At 46.0% G+C, this 21380-nt stretch overlaps 1 protein-coding gene across 1 annotated transcript in view; it reads right to left on the reverse strand.

The window, feature by feature from the left end:
• LOC107220772 (metabotropic glutamate receptor 2-like) overlaps nt 1–21380 on the reverse strand; it is an 81761-nt gene that overhangs the window by 55422 nt on the left and 4959 nt on the right. The window contains exon 2 of the mRNA XM_015659493.2: nt 16425–17038. Coding sequence (XP_015514979.2) covers nt 16425–16932 — 508 coding nt within the window. The 5' untranslated portion in view covers nt 16933–17038. The remainder of the gene's footprint in view (nt 1–16424; nt 17039–21380) is intronic.

Here is a 21380-nt window from a genome sequence, read left to right on the forward strand (position 1 = left end):
CCAAGGATCAGGACAAAGGATATCTAATAACTCTCGTACTTCGCACAGCCTCGAGAGCACAGAAGCGAGTCTGTTCGTGACGTAAACTGACAATGAGCGATGAAGGAATGAAAGCAAGTAAGGGTCGGCCCTGAAATCATTTCGCGTTTTTGTCGCCCCATTTAGATGGATGTCGAACCGGGACTCGCGGACAAATTCTTCCTGAATTCACGCCGAAACGGGGAAAGGTGAGTATCGCGATGTTTATTCACGTCAGTCGAGATCCAGGAAATTTTCCGCCTTTCCAAAGTACGGATTTACTACACAAAGGCGAACCGAGAGTTGGAATTGTGACGCGCGGTTCCCGTGACACTCGCCATCAGCAATTCTGGCTCCGGTTTTCGACGACTCACGGCACCCTTCAGCCCTAAATACGTGAGCTGCTGCGGGATGCCTGAGAAATTTGAATACCGGCTACATCGTGGGAAAGTTGAGACGGAATTTGACTAGCCGAGTCCCAGCTCGCTCGTCTCTCCACTCGACCTCCTCGCATAAAAAGCAACACGTCGCTTTTTCAGATATCGTTTCCTCGACACCCGATTTCTCGTCTACCTGCCGTGTGCAATTCTTCCCCCAAGAAAAGTCCCTTGTGCGGAAGTAGTGGCTCACTCGACTCGATGCGCTTTCCAATTTCGACCCGTTTGGAAAAAGGAAAGAAGAGAGAGAGAGAGAGAGAAAAAGAGAAAAAACACAGAAATAAAGAAAAATTGCGAACCCTAGAGACAGAGTGCCGATAATTGGCGAGAAGTCCTCGAGGTGTATTCTCCTCGTCCCGTCAAATGGATCCACCCCTGACGTCTGGAGCAGACGATGTCGAGTCACCGGGCGACGTGTCCTGGGGTAAAAAAGGGAGTTGGCAAAGAGTCACGTTGCCGAAAACGACACCGATGATCTTATTAGGAGAACAGCCGCACCGGCGAGGATTGGCAGCTGGTGGAACGGTCGCGAATTCTCTCATTGCGTAAAGCGCAATCCAATGATTCTCGATCATCCATGATCTACGATTTCAAGCGCCGATCGGCAATCGGAGAAGGGAAAAGTTCTCAGGGCGACAAATCACCGCGGCAGCAGATACCGGCTACTTTGCTTAAGAAAAGTAATTTCGTCGTCCGAATCCGGGTCCCAAAGTATGCGAGGAACATTCTGGACCCAGGCTGCTTAAGATAATTTACCGATGTTTGAATCAGCCTTTTCTCCCGTCTTGCTTTGAGCGACGCCCGAACTTTGAGGGGGAAAAGCTTCCCGGAAGCGCCGAACTAGCGCTGACTCCAATAAAATTTTCCCGCCCAATACCGCCGAGTTTACACTTTCCACGGTATCAATTTTAGTGCCGCCTGCACCGGCGTCCCATAAATATTCGCTCTTCGCGTCGACTGAACAATTTATTTTTCTCCTTCGAGTCAACGGCGCGTGTAAATCTTCAAAGCTTCTCGCGCGATACGTTAATCATTGATTTAGATCGTAACTCAGCGTCTTGGTATCCGGAGTTTTGAAACGAATGAAACTTCACGTTGAAGAGAAACTTGGACGTCAGAGCGCGCGGCTTGTAATTATCCAACGTACGCGCTGCAAAACCCCGTTAATTTGGTGTCGATGAACTTCAGTTTAACCAGAAATCCCGAGTAGCGATATCCGCGTAGAAGTAAAAGCTACGAGTCTTTGATCGTACCGGAGAAGTTTCCGTCACCGTTAGTTTTCACTGGTTAACGCCGATTCGATGCAAATGCTAATTAGTAGGTACCTGTGACCTGTTCGGTTTATAATCATTCAGAGACGGAAGAGCTGGATTTTCATACATGAAAATGGGTATCGACGTTTTCGCGCTGAATCTTGATGGTGTTTTTCTTCCGCACACTTACGGATGTCCCCTGATGACGATAATGATGATGGCGGCTTCGCTGCGTGCGATTGCCCCCTTCCCAACAATGCAGTGTTTGCCAATTTGCATCGGCGCGGAGATGGCTTACTAAGATTACAGTACATCATACTCGGCAGAACAGGAATACCCGACAGGCACCCAACGCCTCGTGTATACTACGTTATTTCCGCTAATGGCAATGACAAATTACTCCGTCTTATTGTAACTACGCCGCTGTGGCTCTCGGCGACTGCAGTGCCAGAGCGATAATGGAAACGGCGAACACGTATTAATAACGTTTCCTTTTTTTTCCACCCTTATCCGCATGCAGCTGCGCTTTATACGTGCCTCGGATCGCGTCGGTCCGACTCGACGGACTTTCCTCAAAGAGGGAAAAACACCGACGCTGATCAATACCGTCTCGGAATGCAGCTGACAATGCTCGAGGTTGTCGCAACGATGTGGAAGAAGCAATCGTTGGAAAACCCAAAGCTGATTTCAACCCCCGTCCTCGACCGTTACGACCATTCTAACGGGGATGAACCGTGACTTTCAGCTTTTCGTGTTCATTTTACGGTGCTGGTATTGTTTGTCGGCTTCACAGCCTGATTGGAAACTCTTGCGCGAAGCCATAACGAGGCTGACCATCAAAGTGCACGCCGAGCTAAACGAATACATTTTCCAAAATCTCACCAAATTGCACGGGCAAAAGTGAATGCTTTAATCTGCTTCACCGTCGACTTGTGAACATAGGAATTACTCCAATTTCATTGTTGTAATTTCCCCGCCGAGGACGCGGAAGCTGCTCTTCGCCAAAGTTGCGGTTGATTCGAGTAATCCCTGCTACGCCAAACGACAAACGTCGTTCATCACCGCGCAGGCAATTTCCTTGTTAGGCAGATTCAATCATCTAATCTACGCAGATCTGTTCGGCAATGCCGCGCTTTGTTGCCGGACGTCAGTTGGTATTCGGTATTAATTTGTATAAACCGTAACAAACTCGTTCACCATGAAAAGCTTAAAACCCTTTGCGGTAACTTTATCAAGCCTTATTTATCGACGGGAAGATCAACCTCGCGTATTTTTTCGCCCAGCGTCTCGTCATCGGGTCAAGTCGATACTTCTCGTTTCCAGAAGTAAAACAATGGACCTTTAACACGGTTTCACGGCACTTTTCCCTCGCCCATTTCGTTTGCTCACTTTCCAAGAGCATGGAGTTCCGGAAGAACGGAATGGTGGTTCGGGTTCTCGAGTTCTGCAGTATCAGGTTAACAGGGCGGATCAGTCGAGGACGTCTAGCAGCCCACCTGTGCAAAAGCAGCCTATGCATGTCAAGCGCGCGAAGCACTCAAAGCTCACTTGAGGCAGCTCAAACACTCAAAGCCCATCGTAAAACACAACGCAAACTGTCGTTCGCCCCTCGATGGCTCGAGTTTTCATTCGAAATTTACAAGTCAATGTTCTTCGTCCTTTATGCAGCTCGCCTTTATCCTTCGATTCGATTCTTTGCACGCGTCTCATGTACCTGTATCTATGTATGTAATAAGCGATGCATCGAAAAGTCACATGCATTGATGCATTTTTCGCAGTTTCTCAACTATTTCAGATACGCCAGACAATCGAATTTTATCTCACGCCTGTCATCTACGCGTAACCGCAGGGACAATTTCATCTCTTTGTAGTTTTTTCCCCGTTACCTTACACGTACGATTCTATTGTATATCGATGCATGAAATTTACTTGCGGTATAAATTGGAACAAGTTCATTTGAATTTCGATTCACCCTGGCGACGAGCCCGTTCGTTTCGTACAATTTGCAACAGGGTTAATAATTCGGTATACGATTAATAGTGACTTAGAAAATGCATAATTAAGATCGATTCGTAAAGGTAATTAATTAATTACGAAGAATTCACATTTTCATTTCGATACCTCGATTCGTTATAAACTGAGCTTGCAGTTCGACTTTCTTTGGCACAGTTATAAGTTTCGTAACAAAGTTACAAATTCGACTCGACTTGTCGATAACGATACAGGGGAATTTCGTCTATGCGATTCATAGACGGAGCACGGCAATGATTTTCGCATATTTTTCTCCGCTTCCGTGAATAACGAACGGAGGGTTGAATTGTAGCTTCCCGAAGAAACGTGTCAATAGTTCGCTCCGTGTCATTATCCTTGCAGGGTGGAATCGGACCGCAACCCGGACTTGTCTCCTCTTACCCTTAGCGTATAATAAGGGAAAAACCAATTTACACATAGCGCAAGCTGCTCGCGTACACGCGTCACGTAGTTTGACTAACAATGGCCTGGATTTGCCCGGTTCGCTATGTGACCAGGATCTCGGTGCCTCGGGCCGTGAAAACACGATGATACATTCACGTAGGCAATCGACTGCGTCCCGCGTGAATATTCGCCTGCCCAGGGAATCGGTTGTTTCAAAGTAGTCACGTGACATTTGCTTAATTGTCGTAAACAAGGATTCTCATATTTGGGGTAATCCAGGAAAGTTGAAGAAACATGGAGATAAATGTTTCTCTCTCCGGTGCAGAAACTCTGGACTCTGGGGAATGTGAGAAATGCGAATCAAGTTGGTGTGACTGAACCTGGTTGCCTGATGCTAAACCAATTCTTGTTCGCAAGACAAATGCGTCTTGGTGAAAATTGATAATAATGATTCTAGTATGGGAGCGTAACGCTTCTCAATTCGACATTTCTCAAGGGCGATTCGATCCCACTCGCGTGATAAACGAGCTTTTCGACAAAAACCTACCGCCACCATTATGCAAACATACGAATTTTTTTCGAATCTATTCAACGTCCGCATAATTTTACGTGAAATCGATATTCAACGTTTATACACATTGTTTTTTTTTTTTTTTTTTTTTGGTAGTTCGCGTGCGATTCACATTTAAAAAAAAATCTTATTCACATTCCATTCAGAAAGAAAATAAATAATCTTTCCAACTGAGAAGCAATGAATAAAAATTTACGAATGAAAAATACTTTTGCCTATGTTGAACGTATGGAATTTCTGATTTCTCGATATACGAGGAACATTGTTCATCCCTCGTATTAATTATTCGTTTAAAAAATTTACCACATGAAAATTCAAACTGGAAATCTTGGCTCAAATCTGATGTCATTCAGGGGTTGTTCGAAAGGTTTCTAAAATCTGAAATTGCTGACCTGCTTCACAATCACCTCATGTATTTCGATTCTGAGCACACAGGTGTACGTGTGTAACCAGGCTGCAAGTATTCTCGCCGTTTAGTATGCCTCATAATAGCTGCCTTATCTCTACTGAGAGCGAGGGAGAGAGAGAGAGAGAGAGTGAGGGGGGGGGGGGGGAAGGGGAGATGGGAAAATCGTGCACATAGAAGGCTGAATGTACACTGTGCATGAATATAAACTAAGTTAAACGGATAACCTTCAGAGGAAGCTGTGAAAATCATATTTCCGAACAGGTGATGCTGGATTCTTGAAGGCATGAAACGCTTTCCGTCATTTCATCGAAAGTGAAAATGAAATGTTCTCGAAACTGCTAAAATTCACAACGCGAGGGTGTGAAAATCTTTCTATTTTCTTGCCGACCCGGCGTCTCCAGCGATTGGAAAGTTTTTGCGTTTCAACTTTCGATTTCCGCCCCTAAAAAGGAGCGAACTATTGAAGACCACCCGGGGCGCGGAGTTCGCGAACTTTCCTCCGGGCCTGGAATCCGATGCTCAAACTTCCTCGTGGATTGTAATCCACCGTCGCATCAGCGAGCTACCGGAAAACTGCTGATCCATCTTCCGTTGCATGCCGGGTGGGCTTCCCACTGGACGAAAAGCCCCGCTTCTTCCGAGCAGGGTGAACCCGATTGAGTTTTACGTACAATTACCAAAAAGCGAGGTTTTTTTTTTTCACTTTTGTCTCCCCGAGAACAAGCCGCGTGGCGGTGGTGGCTCAATTTTCGAAATCCCTCCGAGGGATGAGAATAAGAAGAGGAATTTACCTGGGATCTCTTTACGGGGAGATCTTTGGAAGACCCGAAGTCCTATTGGGATGAATTGAGAGCGGAGGGTCGATTGCGAAGAAGAAAAGCTCTCAGGGATGGAATTTCGGGCGAATTTGTCGAGCGGAGAGGCCCAACTGCGGGGGGCGAAAAAGCGCTCGTCAAAATTAGCCGGGAGCTGGTAAATAATAAAGCGAGGGAGGAATTTGACCGCGCGAGATGATCGTGACAGGAAATTATTTTAATAAAACCATCCCCTGCCGGGTGCAAAAGCTGCAAGCCGGCTGCGCTTTACCCGGAAAAAACCACAGGTGGCCGGCTGTGACGAGATTGAATTAATATCCCTTTTCTCACGCCCGTTGGATCGTGGTATGCGATAAAAATTACGCGTTGTATAAAACAGGCTGGAATTCGAAACGGTGTAGATGTAAAGCTTATCGAAATTGTGAAATCATTTCCTGTGCAATTCTACACATTGTACATTGACGGTTTTGAAACAATCATCGTTGTGCTTTTGGTTCGTATCACGAATGGGTTTGCCAGCGGTTTTTAAATCGCGTAACAAACGGCGTTTTATCTCCGATTTCAACATCGTTGCATCCATTTTATAAACAGGGTCATATTATGACAGCTTTTTTTTCCGAGCTTTACATTACCTGCTTTTCCATGTACAAGTCCAAAAAATCTACATCCATTTAGATTTCTTCCGCAGGAAAAAGGAAAATCTTCAAACCTCCGTGTGAATGATAAGACTATTTTGTTTCGCGGACATGATTTGTTTGAGACTTATTTCGTGACTGGAGGACACACATCAAAACTTCCTGTCAAGTCGATAACCGCCGAAGTTAGGCTGCAGCTGCACCGATAAAGCGAAACCCGATATGCCGCGGAAAGTTGAAATCGGGTTGCAACGACGAAAGCTGCAGGGCGGATCGATCGGAAATAAGATCCCTGGACTTGGAGGAATTCCGTAACTATCAAACTTGGAGTAATTCATCTCCGTCCGCGATGAAGTTGGCTCACTCGGTTTACAAGAGGCTGCAGCAGCGCGGACTCTCCCTTCCATCGGGTGAATGATACCGGAGTTCGAGATCCGCAATTCCCAAACTCTCCAAAGACTTGACCAAATCCACACTCCCAAAGTCAAGCTCGTCCCGGCCGCACTTTTCTTCTCGCCCCTTCTAGCCTTTCCCTTGTGAGTTTGCAGAGCGTTTCGGAAAGTTTTGACAGCGTGCCGCAAGCCGCGGCTATTAAGGAAGGGGGGATACAACTTGGACGGTCTAAAAGCATCCCTGTTCTTAGGAGTAGTTTTTTTTTTTTTTTTTTTTTCAAACAAAATGGAAACACTTGGAGCAATTTCGGTTTGAGGGCTTCATTATTTGTAGTTTCAAGAACATTTTAGAGTTTTTTTTTTTTATTGTAATTATTAACAGAATAGCGGCAAGGCGCACATAACTAGCGAACGATAAAAAATGGAAACAGTAAAGTCCGCATACTGAAATTGCTCCAAGTGCTTTAGTTTCTAAGAAAAAAACTCCTAGAAATGAAGTGATGAATTACTCGAAAGCGTCCATCAGCGCGTGGTCGGAAAGGAGAGGAACGTGCTTTTGCTCGATTCGTTTGTATTTTCTTCCATTTCTGGTTATCCTTGTTGGGATTCAGTTTCTCATGCCCGAATTTCTCCGAGGCTTTACTCACGTTTAAACCGCTGTCCATGTGGCGTAGAAAGACCGGGGAATTTCGGACGGGAGAAACCGGGGCTGATTTACTTGCGTCCGAGTTTTAGAGTGGAGTGCCAGCGAAGGGCGGCGCGATTCGCTTGCATATTCAGTAGCCATTAGCAGTAACTCTTGAAGCTCGTTCGATTCTGAAAACGGCGCAGCGATATACAGACCGATAGGAATAAATGGACAGTCTGGAACCCGAAATCGCTGCGAATCCTCGAACCTATTAATCCCCCTCCCCCCCCCCCCCCCCGCCCCCTCCGATGATTGCTAGATCAGGAACAGCAGGGAGAGATTTGGGAGAAAATTCTTTCCCGGGAAAGTGACAAAATTGACGAACGAAAAATAAAGGATAATAAATGTACTGAACAAAAAAATTGCCCGGCTCCGGATGCGCAGATTCTGGTTCTGCGAGTCACAATTTTTCTCCATCCTCGTCGGGGTCACGAACGAAAGGCAATCATTCGATAGATTTTCGCTGGGCGAATATATTTTTTTTATACCCCTCACCCGGTCTAAATTGGGAATCTGGGATTGGACCGGAGTTGGTTTAACCCGACCGGGTGTGTGGATTTTGTCCGCAGATGTAATTCGGTTTACACACGGGGATTTTACACACAGACATGTCCATTTAGCTCTTTGTAAGTCCGAGATTAACAGCGGCGGTCAGTTTTATACGCCAATAATTACTGTTCATATTTTACTACGTTGGCGTTGCTGTACGGAATAATGAAAACATTTTTAAAGGGCTAAACGGATCGAGAAATTTTGTCGGATAGTGTAAGTCGGCTTAGCCCTTTCAATTACTCAATCATTTCGATCATAATTCATGGTTTTTGATTCTTCTCCGTACCAAATAACGTAATACTATTCTGATGAAACTTATGAAAGCTGAATTCAATCATCAATGCTGCGTATCAGCTTGCGTACTTTCTGACATTTTTTTCGACTGAACCGGGCGGTAATAAAACATTGAGGACTTTCATTCCGCCCGTAGCTTCCGCGTCCCGAGCAATATCCACAAAACGAACAAGGGACTCTGACCGCTTGACGAACCGGGTAAATTGCGCCACTCTGCGTCATTTGACAATGGTACGAGGGGACGTAAAACAGCGTAACTATAATTAAGCGGGGTCCGGAACAATGGGAAGCTATCATATTGTTTCGAGTTGACAATGCCTTGCCAAGCTCTTTCTAAATGCACTGTGCAGCTACCGTGTCCAGAAAGTTACGTCCGCGTGCGGAAAGCTTCGCAAGCGCGGAATTCTCGTCCTCCGCGTTCGCCACGTACGGCTCAATTTTCTTCGTTTTGCCGCTCCGCTCTCTACGAGGAACGTCAACGCCCCGTGAGCTTAATTAATGGACACCGCTGCAGCATTCGGAATACATAATATATCAGCAAGGGTCACGCTTTCGAATATCAATTTTCATTTACGTTCCACTTCGTCAAATTTCAAAGCTCGCGGGTATTTTTCTTTTCCTTTTTTCAACTACTCTTTTTCATTGCGCCTTGGTTGTGTGAGCTTGCGGTAAAGGGAGTAAAAATTCAAAGGGCACCGCAAGTCTCGGAGTGCTAGAAACACGGAGAACGAATCTCTGCAGTCGGTACTCCGAGCCTTGATGCTTGGGTACGGACTCGTAATTTTTATTCTGATTTCGTTTTAAACAAGCGACGGGACGCGACGAGGCGAGAATTTCACCGCATTTTTCTTCCCCACTCTCGACGAAAATCGCGACTTTTAACTCGGCGCCGTTTCCACTCCTCTGATGGAATCGCAAGACGTGTAGCTTCAAAAAAATTACGGGTCAAGTTTAACGACGTTCTCTAGTGTCGAGCAGCGCCGAGATGAAGCTTGGCACAAATTTTGCTTTCCAGGTTTCTTTTTTCCTTTTCCTTTTTTTCTTATGATACCTTGGGAGCGAAGCTTGCTCGAAGTTTATTCGACGTCGGATCTTTCCTCGTGAAAACAGGAGAACTGTGCTTTCACTTTGATTTTTAACCGGAAAGGAAGTACGAAAGAAGAGATGGTTCTTTTCTTTCGCAGACAACGACGATTTTTCTTTGCCGTAAAATATGAAAGTTTCGATCACAAATCATCCTGCCTGGAGAATACTTTTCAAAAGAATCAGGAACCCCGTTTTCGATGAGCGACGGTCGATAAGCTAATAAACTGTTTCAAAGTTATCATTTTGTTCGGAAACTTATTACCGCAGCGTGATTAAATCGAGCTCTAAATCAGAATGAAATAAAATAGTAAACAGCGAGAGAGAATAAAATGGTGATGGAATATATTTTCGACGGTTCGATTTATCGAAGTTCCGTACACTCCGTACTTTTGTTCCATCTCTATAATTTAACGACGGCCAATAAAAATCGAGTGCGGCCTCGTTATGCCGGTAATAAAACACGCGAGGTATCGGAGCTGCCGCATTGTTCAACGATAATTCTCAAACATTTATGGATCTCGATAGCTGTGGATGCCAGATATGAATACCGCGATAGAATCCCCGGCGGCTTGCCTTGCTGATGGGATGTGCGAATTACGTATAACGCGGTCGCGGCGATGCGTCTTCCGGAACGCGGCTGATTCCGAAGGAATGAAAATTGTGGAAAAAGGCAGCGCCGATAAATTTCGTCTCGCCTGTAACATGAGGTGAAAATTCTAAGTCATTTCTTTAGTGCGATACGATGTAAGAATGGCCGAGTATAATTGATTTTTGATCGTCTCAATTATTCTTTCACGATTTATCGAGTATAATCGACTAATCGATCGTCTCGATTCTTTTTCCTCACAATCGTTCATTGTTGTTTACACAATGTATCAATTATTATCATTGTCTTACTTACCGAGTACTTGTTTGATGTAACAAGTGAAAGATGAGTGAATATTTTCACCTGAAGTTGAAAAATATTTTGAACCAAGCTATAAATTATAAAAAAACCTTTTCAGTATCAAGACTATGTCCTGAAATTTATGAAATTTTGATCTTTAATGTGCGGTTTCAAAAAAATATGAAATAATCGATTAATCGTTCAATTTTTACGGATTTAATCGAGTCGTGTTCGATTATTTTTCTGTAACGCATGTCTTCGAGACAGACACCGTATGACGTATGCCGATTTTTTAGGCACACAGGTGCGAATTTCAATTTCCATTACGAATATTATTTTGCGATCTTTTCACCCATCGATCTGGTTCACCGTGCCAGCAATCTTCTGTGAAACGCGAGGTATCAATTATATTAACTTACGTCCGTTCGTAGTTCCATAAAAATTTTATGAATGAAATTTCTCTCCACGTCATATACAGAAGATTGAACGTCGCTCAAGTGCCATTACAGGCTGCGAAAGAATCCCGAGTCTGTATTACAGGCATCGCCCTGGAAGCATATGGAAAATACGTAGGCGTCTACCACCAAGGAGAAATAAATTCCTCGTATAAATTTCATGGCTTTTCTCGTATGCGTATGCCTACGTGTAATGTACGTTAGCCTTCATATTTCAATAAACTTAAACGGTTCTGACCACATGCTAAACACGCGATGCGCGTGCTTATTGAATTCCCATTGTGTTATCACTTTACTATTTTCTTCAGCGGAATCGATGCACGCAAAGCGATTTTCTTATTTACAGCAACCGCTGAAGATTCACCAAGATTTATTACGGCGTTAAGAAAATTGCGGAGGAGGAGGAAATATGTCGGCGAAAGTTCAAGTTGGAAGTAAAGTCGGGGATAATGTTGAATATGTATATATCTGAAAAATGTTGCAAAATTATTAACTTTCTTCCAACCGCAATATCTTTTACGCGTATAATTAAATCGCATCTGCATACATTTGTAAATATATCAAGTTTTGGACGAATCAACGAGAAAATGGGTCGGAAAAATTTCGCTTAGCCGTACAAGAATTTGAACGTAAAGACGTTTGTTCTATGAGAATCACGTTTTTTTATTTTACGTTAATTTATCCTGCAAAAGCTGACGTCAATGGACTCCATGAAAGTGGGAAAAAATAGCCAAGGGTCCCGTGTCAATTCATCGGATTAAAAATCACGGTCCTTTTAGACCGGCATAAATCTGAACGAGGCGCTTTTTTGTGCCCGATCTTTGAGTCGTTTTTTGCAACCCCTATACGATTCATACCCTAGATGCGGACCACCAATCCTTCACCTTTTATCTTCCACTCTCTACCTTCCACCTTTTCACCTTCGTACCCTCTCCATCCATCCGCGAACTTCCGTATTTCGATCCCAGATACAAAACTTTTCAGAGCGAATCGAACAATGTGTTTAAGGAACGAACGTTTTCATTTGAAATGAAACGATCACGCGATTTCGCCGCTAAATATCACGATGACTGAGTATTCGAATCGTTCTTCCGATTCGTACAGATCTATGCGTCCAATCTTTTATGTACCCAGGCTGGCTAAAACAAATTTAGAATTCTCCAAATATGGCGAACGAAACGTTGCCTCAATTCCAAAAAGCGTGATTTCACTTCGTAACACGAATGATTGTACCGATCGCTTTTTCGTCAAGTCGAGCAGCATCTCGTTGATTGAAAAAATAGAGAATAAAGAAAGAAAAAAAAAAAAATTAACTCGTTTCTTTCGCTACAGTTGACCACCATATTCGGCATATTCACCGTCGATCCTTTATACGTGTTTAACTTGATCACCGTTGATCGAGCAAGGATCGGAGGATGCGACGACGCGTCTGCCCACAGGTGCAATAATACTCATCGTCAGCCACCGTTTCCAGGGCAGAAGACTCTTTCCGGAAAGTGCAGACCGTGCCAGTCCTCCGGCTGGTTTCCTCGTTCTCTTCCAGTCTCTGGAGACGTCGTTCGCCGTGTCGTTATCTTTACGATCCCCGGGTACCTCGGGCCAGACGGGAAATCTGTTACCCCGCGAGACGGGGGTGCGTTGTCCTTTAAAAAACTCGGCTCGGACGTCGGTGAACTTGCCCGGCTTGTCGAGGGAATTAAACCCCTTCCGACTCCGATTACCGTTCCTAGTTCGGATTAAAATTGCGCTCAACTCGAGTGTTGTGCTCGCGTTCGTTTAATTCCCGGTGCTTCGCGACCCTCTCGCGTCAAGGGTTGCCTCTCGTGCCAATTTAAACGTTTGCAAAGCCGGCTCATCACTGATCGTCGAACGGACTTTGCACAGTCGAAAATAAACGGACGCACGTAACGCGAAACTAACTTTGGTACACTTGAGCCTTTGTACAATGTTCCCAATTCGAGTGCAACTCTGACATTAGTTGCTCAATCTGACCCTTACGCTCCACACGTGCTGTGTATATAACAGCGGTGTCACGTCAAAAGTTATCGCGTAGAAACGGAGATATCGATCCCAATAACTCGAAAACTTTTTACGTTTAGCAGAATGAAATTTTGAATCCGAAAAAATGGATCGTTATGCTCAAAAAATTATAACTCACTGAATTTTCGATATTTCAGGCTGCAAAATTGAACGGGCAATTCTCAAGACAGAGATACACGTAGGAAGGGAAAAAATATGCGTGACGAAAAGAGGCATTTATTTGAGTAAGTGAAGTTGAATTTTTGGAAAAAGAATCAACTAATGATTTTCACAATATTTCATTGTTTTTCTTGGATCAAATCAGAGATTATTAGATTCTTATTAGATTTTGACCCCGGCGTGCAGTGTAAGGGTTAAGAAACGTAAGCGTGCAAAGCCCATTTTAGGACTCGCCCGTAAAAGTGAATTCTTTCAAAGTGATTTCTCGAATAGCCGGACCTTTCGCTTAGCTGGTACCTCGCTTGTAAATTCAAGTAACAAGCAACCCACCTTGTGACTTCCAGGCGTCCAAGTTGATCCTTCCCAGTTCGCGTAACCCGTTAGGTAGAACCAACACGATCTCGTACCTGATAGTCTAACGTCCGCAGGCAAAGGTTTATTGAACTATTTCGTGTAGGCAATATTTGCACATGTTCTAAGCGCGATATCGCGTGATAGGTTTCGCTCCACCATTTCAAGCGCAATAAATCGTTTGCCTTTATGGAAACTTCACCGCTGTACGTTAACTCGAAGGCCACTTTGCATCGGCGACAAGTATCGAAGAGTCGATAAATCACTACTCTTGCCGGCTCTTTGCTGCGACGCGTCAAAGACGAGACTACCGGTTAAAACCAACGGCCCGCGATTACTGGGGTGGGATTACTTCCGAGTTGTAAATTTGGCGCGCGGCGGGAGGGCGAAGCATCCGACTGTGGGCGAAATTTAATATCTGCGGTGAAAATCATTTCGTCCGAGGGCCAAGATACCTGCTAATTGAAACGAACGGTGAAATTTACGGTTGAGCTCAACGCGTGACCGGGGGTTAATTGTTAATCAAATTCCTGCTGTTACGGAACGTACAACGAGACATTGATTACTCGACGTCAAATTAGCCGGGCATGCAACTCCGAGGCACGTACGATGCGAAATTCATACGAGAAGAGGGTGAAGTTGTTCCGAGGTGGGAAAAGACTTCGCGTTTACACGTTCGTCGGACGTATCGGAGAGAGAAAGGAAATCCAATAAACCGGATACCTGCTAGGCTGTTTCAATTTCTCCCATCGTCGTGCCGGTTATCGTTATGTTATTGCCGTTCTAAGAAGAACCCAGATTATACGCGACACAAAAATTGGTTGCGGTTGGTTCCACGCCGAGGAAGAGCTGCCGTTTCGCGCTTTTGGAATTTGCCAAAATTCACTAAACCGTAAAAAAAAACGGAACACACTCGTATAAAACCGTTGTAAAATTAAGAAAATATGGATTTTCCCCTCGATCTTGTCGTAAGCCTAGGACGTCTGCCAAAGCGTCCGTTTTTATACCTTCCTATCTACCGCCGGGACATCGCGAGAGGATTCAAATTTTATTTCGATACGGCCGTTTTCCTTTTCCCTGGTCCGCGTGTATTTGCGGCGATAAATGTCTGGCACATCGGTTGTTCAATGTAAATTTCATGTCCCCATCCGCGTGCCCGTATGGCGTGCGTCGTGATATTACACTCGCGGCGTGTTTCCTTTGAAAAATAAATGGAACGCAGCAGGGAAGAAACGTGAGGAATACCAGATATTTACGTATGTTTTCATTTCGGGAAATGAAACGTGACCGTTAACATTGCGGTCCGAAACGACGGTCCCTCGCGCCAATTTGCCGCGCGCTTCCTTCGATCTTTTCTATCCCGGCAGCTGTGCCTGTGTAACTTTTAAAATGCCTGAGGGCATCTTCGTCTGTATTTGAGAAAAAAAGGCGGTAAACAAAGGCCTCTTAAGTCAGGGCTAACCAACCTCCGTCTCGGCAAATGAATTCTCTCCACTGCAGCAATGTCTTATTTTTGCATATCTAATTGCTCCAAGAGCTTTGCGAAGCGCTTTGGCGAAAGCCTGCGCGGAAAGCCTTTAAGCCCTCCCGCGGAATCTCCGCCTGTTCATTATTCTAGCTAGAAACTTGAATTTGAGATGGTCTAATTGATTGAGAGAAAAAGAGGAGCGAAGAAAGAAGAAGGAGAAATGATCGGGAAAAATTGAACCGTATTTAAACGTGATCGGCGAGCCGAGAGCCCGATTCATCCGAACCAACGATCCGGCAAATCTTTCTACCCTAAAAAATAAAGCTCCCGGAAAAAGCTCGCACGATTATCAAGTTTTTCGTGCCTACCGACGGAGAAAACTGTTTTGCACGATCTTGCGACTCGTCCTAATTTCTAATTCGGTTCTTAACCCTGGAGAATAATATTACCCGAAAACAATCCACGTACGTAAGTGTGCCAGCTGTGTTTGAACAATCGGATGAAACACGAGAATGACGAAAGTGGAAGGTAATTGTGGGAAAACTTTTTCATCCTGCGAAAACTTATTCCGGGTGGCGAATAATGCATGAATGTGGAATGCCTCATCACGTGTAAAGTCTGCAATTCATCGGTACGCGAATCGCGTGAAGATCCGGCACGTACAAAGTGGAAATTTGCGATAAGAATTCTTGAACAAATTTAATCAGCCGTTGTCGTTACGGAAAGTTATTTCCAATAAGCGACTCGATAATAACAGACTTCGAGAAAGAAAATCCCGTCGCTTCAAGACTGCAGCAGCTGCGTCACTCGACTCTCCCTATTCGAAAATACATATACATACACAGACCTCGTACCTTCCACGGTTTTATTGGCCTCGTGGTTCGGAGGGCCGATTTATTACACGGCGTAGAAGCACCGGTAACCCCGGATACGCGAATCCCGAAACTGTCAACGAAATTCCTCGTACGAAATCTCTTCCGACTTATCAAACTACCGGAAGAGAATAAGAACCACGCATTCCACCAAAGTTCCCTTCGGAGGTCTCAGGCTTTTCCGGTGAAAAGTGAGGAGATTCGTTTCGAGACTTTGCATCGGGGAACGCGGTGGCGCGGAGGTAGATACGCTTTTATCCCGTTGGCAAGGTTTAACAAAGTGTTTTCAAGCTCTGAAAAATTTGGCGTATTAATCTGAAGTCGGACATCTCGAGAGGTTGTTGGACACCCGTCGAGTGATACCCTGAAAATACTTGCTCGTACAGTGTCCGTTGTTCACTTATTTTTCGAATTTTCGCATCCCGAATTACAATTTTCAAATTCTAAAGACTGGTTGGAATTTCGTTGGTTGGAATATATGATTATACAGCTCACTTTTCCACCGTGAATCGTATACCTGCTCCCAAGAAGCCCGCAACATCGGATCCTCGGTAGTCGGACGGTTGATAAAATCTAAATACGAAGCGAAAGGAAAGAGACTCGCTTCCCCTTGACAAAGTCGACTCACCTTTGATGAAGTCGACGGCCATCTCGAGCCCGTACGTGTCCTTGTCGCAGTCGTCGAGAATGTGTGCGCCGATCTTAACTCCGGGAAGGATGCCGCCGCCGGAATTGAGCCAGTCGAGGGTGTAGAGCATCGCCTCGAGGGCCTGGACGCCACCCTGGGGCATGACGGGGCCGCAGGTGACAGAGTCCTCCCTCTCGTGGACCATCATCAGTCCCCCGAGGACCAGGTCGCCCTCGACTACGGCCTCCTTCTTGACGGGCCAATTTATGGTGGCGGGAACTTGGGGCTCCTCGGAGGACCTGAACTTCCTGTCGGCGTGCCTGATGCGGTGATGGGTCTCGGGGTTCTCTAGGTGGCTCTTCTCCGCGGCCTGGAACACCGGGCCTATCGTCGATCCCGAGTCGAGGAACCCCTGCTCGTAGTTCGCGTCCCACTCGTACGAGAATTTCGAGCGGCGTCCGCCATCCCCGAGGCAGATGCAGCCGAGCAGTAAGAGGAGCGACTTCATCTCGTCATAGTTGCCCGATGCGTCGATTAACCCCTTCGGGGATTTCCGTTGCACTGCCGAGTTCGATGGCCGGCCGTTCACGATTCACAACAATGTCCATTTCGGCCTGTCGGATAAGAGCACGAGTAGCTCGTGTCGCGCGTCTTGGGCCTTGGTTGGGGAAGATCGATGAGGGGTGGAAGGTATCGCGGCCTTCGGGCGATGAGGCAGCGTCGCAGATCCGAGGCTGTTCGTCTAACAAATATCACAATCTCGCGGGGGTTGGCGTTGCGGCAAGTTTTTAGCCCTCTAAGTTCACCGGGTTCCATTCGTCATCGCGGCCCACCCCTACGGGCCAAGTTGCCTTTTCGTCATGCCGACGACTCCGAGGGAGTCGAGTTCACCGGAGAAAGAAGGTGTACGCCTGTACGGCCATATTTCAAAACAAACCAAACTCGAGTATATCCCTCATTGTCGGCCGCGGAATGCTATCGCGGCATGTATCGAGAAAATACGAAGAACAACAAGTATTAACAAAGAAGGGCTTTTCTCCTAAAATTATCTCTTCGGAGCTTTTGAAACCGCCTGGCGTGAGGAGAGAATGGTCCGGGAATCGGGGCGCGGTAAAACGGAGTAGATTACCCCGGATATCATTTTATTACTCGAGTGCCAATAAAAAAGTTCAAATTAGCGTCTCAGGTTCGTCGGGAGCGTAAACGCGCGAAACGGGTTGGATGGGATTGCGAGGCACGCGGCACCAAAGTAGAGATTTATTATTTCCCCCCCTCGGCATTTGGCGAAAATCCGCCGGTAGTCGGGCGAGTTTAGCAAAAGTTTATTTTTATTTTTCTCTTTCTTATCGGAGTCAACGCCGACCACGCCGGCAGCTGTAGTCACCGGCTGCGATCCTCGTTTCTCGGCCGCGAGGCCTTAGCATAATGCAGCTATTAGTCGGATTGCCCTTCCGCAGCCCTCGCCTCGTTGCCGTGACCTTTGTTTCAACCCGACACTGCGGATAGACTTTTTTAAGCAACTCCGTCTCAACGTTTCACCGTCTAGCAGTGCTTTCGGTTAACGATCATTCGCTCCGGATGGCTGACTGGCGAACGGCTCCGAATTACCTTGAATACACTCTCATCCCCCCCTGAAAACGGCATCCAGCCCATAGATCTCAGGGACCGACGGATGGAGCAGCGACTATTAGGCGAGCCTCCAAAATTTCAATCAGTTAATACCTCTCTCAGCTGGTTGTGCCATTTATTGCGAAGAGCAAGGGTTGCCAGTCCTTCTAGGGTCTCGATGACGAACGGCTTTATTTCCGCCATAAATTCGTAGCTAATTCCAACGCGTTTTCCCGGCATCGCGTCGCGAGGCGTAAAGCCCGCTACAGAATCCGCGTTTGTTCTTAAGGTACCGAGGGCTGCCCGACAAGATCACCAACCCGCCGTATTCCATTGTACTATGCTTAGCCCATTCTGAATTGCAAAGGACGATGGGAACTCTGAGGCCTTATCGGTGAACCGATGCCACGCTTCTCCACCGTACAATACCCGTGTCAAAGCGATGTCTATACGCGCCTCCGAGCCACACTACTTGTCAGTTTACCGTTGATACAGGTGCGGTCATTCTCACGCGAAAACGGCCCCGACCGGGATTACGAACGTCGGGCAACGCGCGTTGATACGTTCGAAAGTAGCTCTGGTCACCGGAGGGAATACACGCGATTTAGGATAGTTCGGAAATTGAAGACGAGAAACCAGCCGGATCGCTCAAAGTCATTTGAAATCACTTTGGACCATCGAACGTGACCCGGTTCGTGCCCTCAAACGAGTTTGACTCGCCACTATAAACTGTGTCGAATCTCTACGAGCAAGGACTCCGATAACGTGTTTAGTTGTTTCCTGACGAGGATCGAGTACAAACTAGGAGCTAATCATTCGGCTAGCCCGACGCAACCGTTCAGTTCGTGGATAAATGCACCTGCCCTTCGACCGTGCATATTTCATTCCGTAACTCGGGTCTACGGACGGCAAACTACTCGGCTCCCAAGTTCGAACCCTCTTTCCCCAGATTAGGTGTGGCTTCGGAGCACGGGGTTCTATTTACAGATTATGGACAATCTACCGGTGAACATGCAAAGGGATGAACCCACCCCTGCTCTCGTCGATGTGCCAAGCGGATGTGCGTCTCGATTTGTCCTCGTATCAGCGGGGCTCCGTGTTCAAGGATGGGGAAAACCAGCGAGGCTGAACGGAAGGCGTTGATAGTGGATCGGGAGGTGAATTCGTCTCTCCTTCGAAAGGCGTAACCAAAACGATCCTGCGTATGACAGGTCTCGTCCTCGTCCCTGTGACTTTGCGGAATGAAGGTGCTGTTTGATTTAGGCTTTGTCCGAAGCATCCTGCACGGTTTCCCACGAATAGTTTCCCCCTTTGATGCAATCGAGTTTCTTACGATACAAAAGCCAATTATAACTTGTCCGTTTAACTTCGACTATACGTGCGAGATTCTGTCAGTCCCTGTGTACACAAAATTCACTCCACCTTCTACCATCGGCCTTTCGGAAAACTTTCGCTCAGTTTCAGTGGCGGGGAAGCTCTTCGCGAAACTTATCATTCGATCATAAATTGTGCATTATTATCATTACCTCGATGTTGCTTAGTTACAGCTTTAAGCCGAGCCAAGCTTCGTTACTCTTACGGGCTCCCTGGTTTTCCTTCGTTTACAAATTATCAAGATGATCGTATTACTGTCTTCCGAAAATCTCGTCGTCCAAGCAGCGTAATGATCTCGGAAACTCGTCACCCCATCCCGAATCGTTTCGAACTGATTCCGCTGTCGTCGAAAATTTAACACTCCGCATCACCGAGACACGAACACGATACTTAATCGTATGTATGAATTCATCTCATGCTTGCAAAAATCGATGATTTTTGTCTCCGCCCGAAGTAACTCGATGAATTATTCCGCTCATCCGTCATGGAACGGCTGAATTCTTCGATTCGCGATTCGTCCTGGGTTCCTTTCGCTCGGAACTCGAGGAACCATCACGTATGCGAGGAGACAGATGATATTCGAGCTCGATCGAACGTGCTGGATGAAAAAGGCGACGCGTTGCACGCATACTCGGAATCGAATTTTCTAGGACGGAAACGAATTCGCGTCTCGTTATCCCGACTGGATCCCGTCATCCAGCTGCTGCAATTAACCCCATGTAGGCATGATCCCGATGGTTGAATAATTTCTCTGAACAGCAGCGTCGAGTCATTGTTACACCCACGCAACCCCTCGGATGTTGCTGAACACTTGGATTCCACCCGGGAAAGGAGTCTCGTATGTCTCGCGAAAACTTTACGACGAAACTCTGATAAGAGAATAACCGAAAACCTGGAGTAGGCGTTGAAATTGTACTCCAGTCATCCTCTTTCAGGGCGTTTTCATTCGGTTTCCCGGACGTAATTGAAGAAGTTACTTGATGGACTTCCGCGGACTTGAACGAATTCCTGGTTCAAATTTCTCCAGGAACTACGAAGAATACTAGACCCGAATGAAATTCTACCAATTTCGGCAGGTCTTATCAAATTTCTAATTATTACTCTTCCATACTTTCGGCTATCCGGCTATATTTCAAGTAATTACGGATTGGTTGTCGATGCTGCTCTCAGCGTTTCTCGTTTTTCTGTTAAACTGGTTGTCGTCGTCACTTTTGGAAGTGTGGAGATCCTGGGACGAGGTTGAAATTCCGAAATGGAAATGTTCCAAAAGTGAAAAATTCCGAATATTTAGTTGGCGAAAGTTGAAGTAAAAAAGTCAAACTTTGACAATTTTTCGCAATGTTGCTCTGCCAGAATTTTACATTTCGCTACTTTGCTCTATCGTAACTTTCATTTTCGAAACCTTGAGCCGTCGGGTTTCCGCCCATTAGAAACTTTGTCGTTTCTGCAAAGTTTGATTTCCTTACTTGAAGTTTCACCACCAAATCATTCGGAATTGGGCACTTTCGGAACTTCAACCCCGACCCAACAACCTTTCACTTTTCCGCTGAGACGGTGAGATGGATTTGTATGGGATTGTATTGTATTTGATTCACTCGCGATCTTCATCCTTCACGAAGGCGTGTTTTCGAATCGGTCGAGACGTGGGAGTACCGCTAAAAATGGAAGTAGCCGGCGATGATCGGGGACTCCACGAGGTATAACGGATCCTTGCAAAAACGTTGGATAAATTCGCATCGATGCGATGCAGCGTCCCGTGTGACAGGAAAACTAGGGTATCGAGGCAGAGGATCGCACGTGTTCGTCGTTTGTAAGTCGGCCCCGGGGTGGTTCGGTTGGTAAATGTAGAATCGATATGATAAACCAGTTTGCATAAATATGTATCGAAGATGTATACTTGGGAGAAAAATTTCCACCGGGGGCTTTTTTCCCGAGATCCTTAACTACGGAGAGTCACTTTGCTCATTTTATATC

The sequence above is a fragment of the Neodiprion lecontei genome, chromosome 2 (genome assembly GCF_021901455.1).
Source record: "Neodiprion lecontei isolate iyNeoLeco1 chromosome 2, iyNeoLeco1.1, whole genome shotgun sequence".
In the NCBI taxonomy this organism is placed as follows: domain Eukaryota; kingdom Metazoa; phylum Arthropoda; class Insecta; order Hymenoptera; family Diprionidae; genus Neodiprion; species Neodiprion lecontei.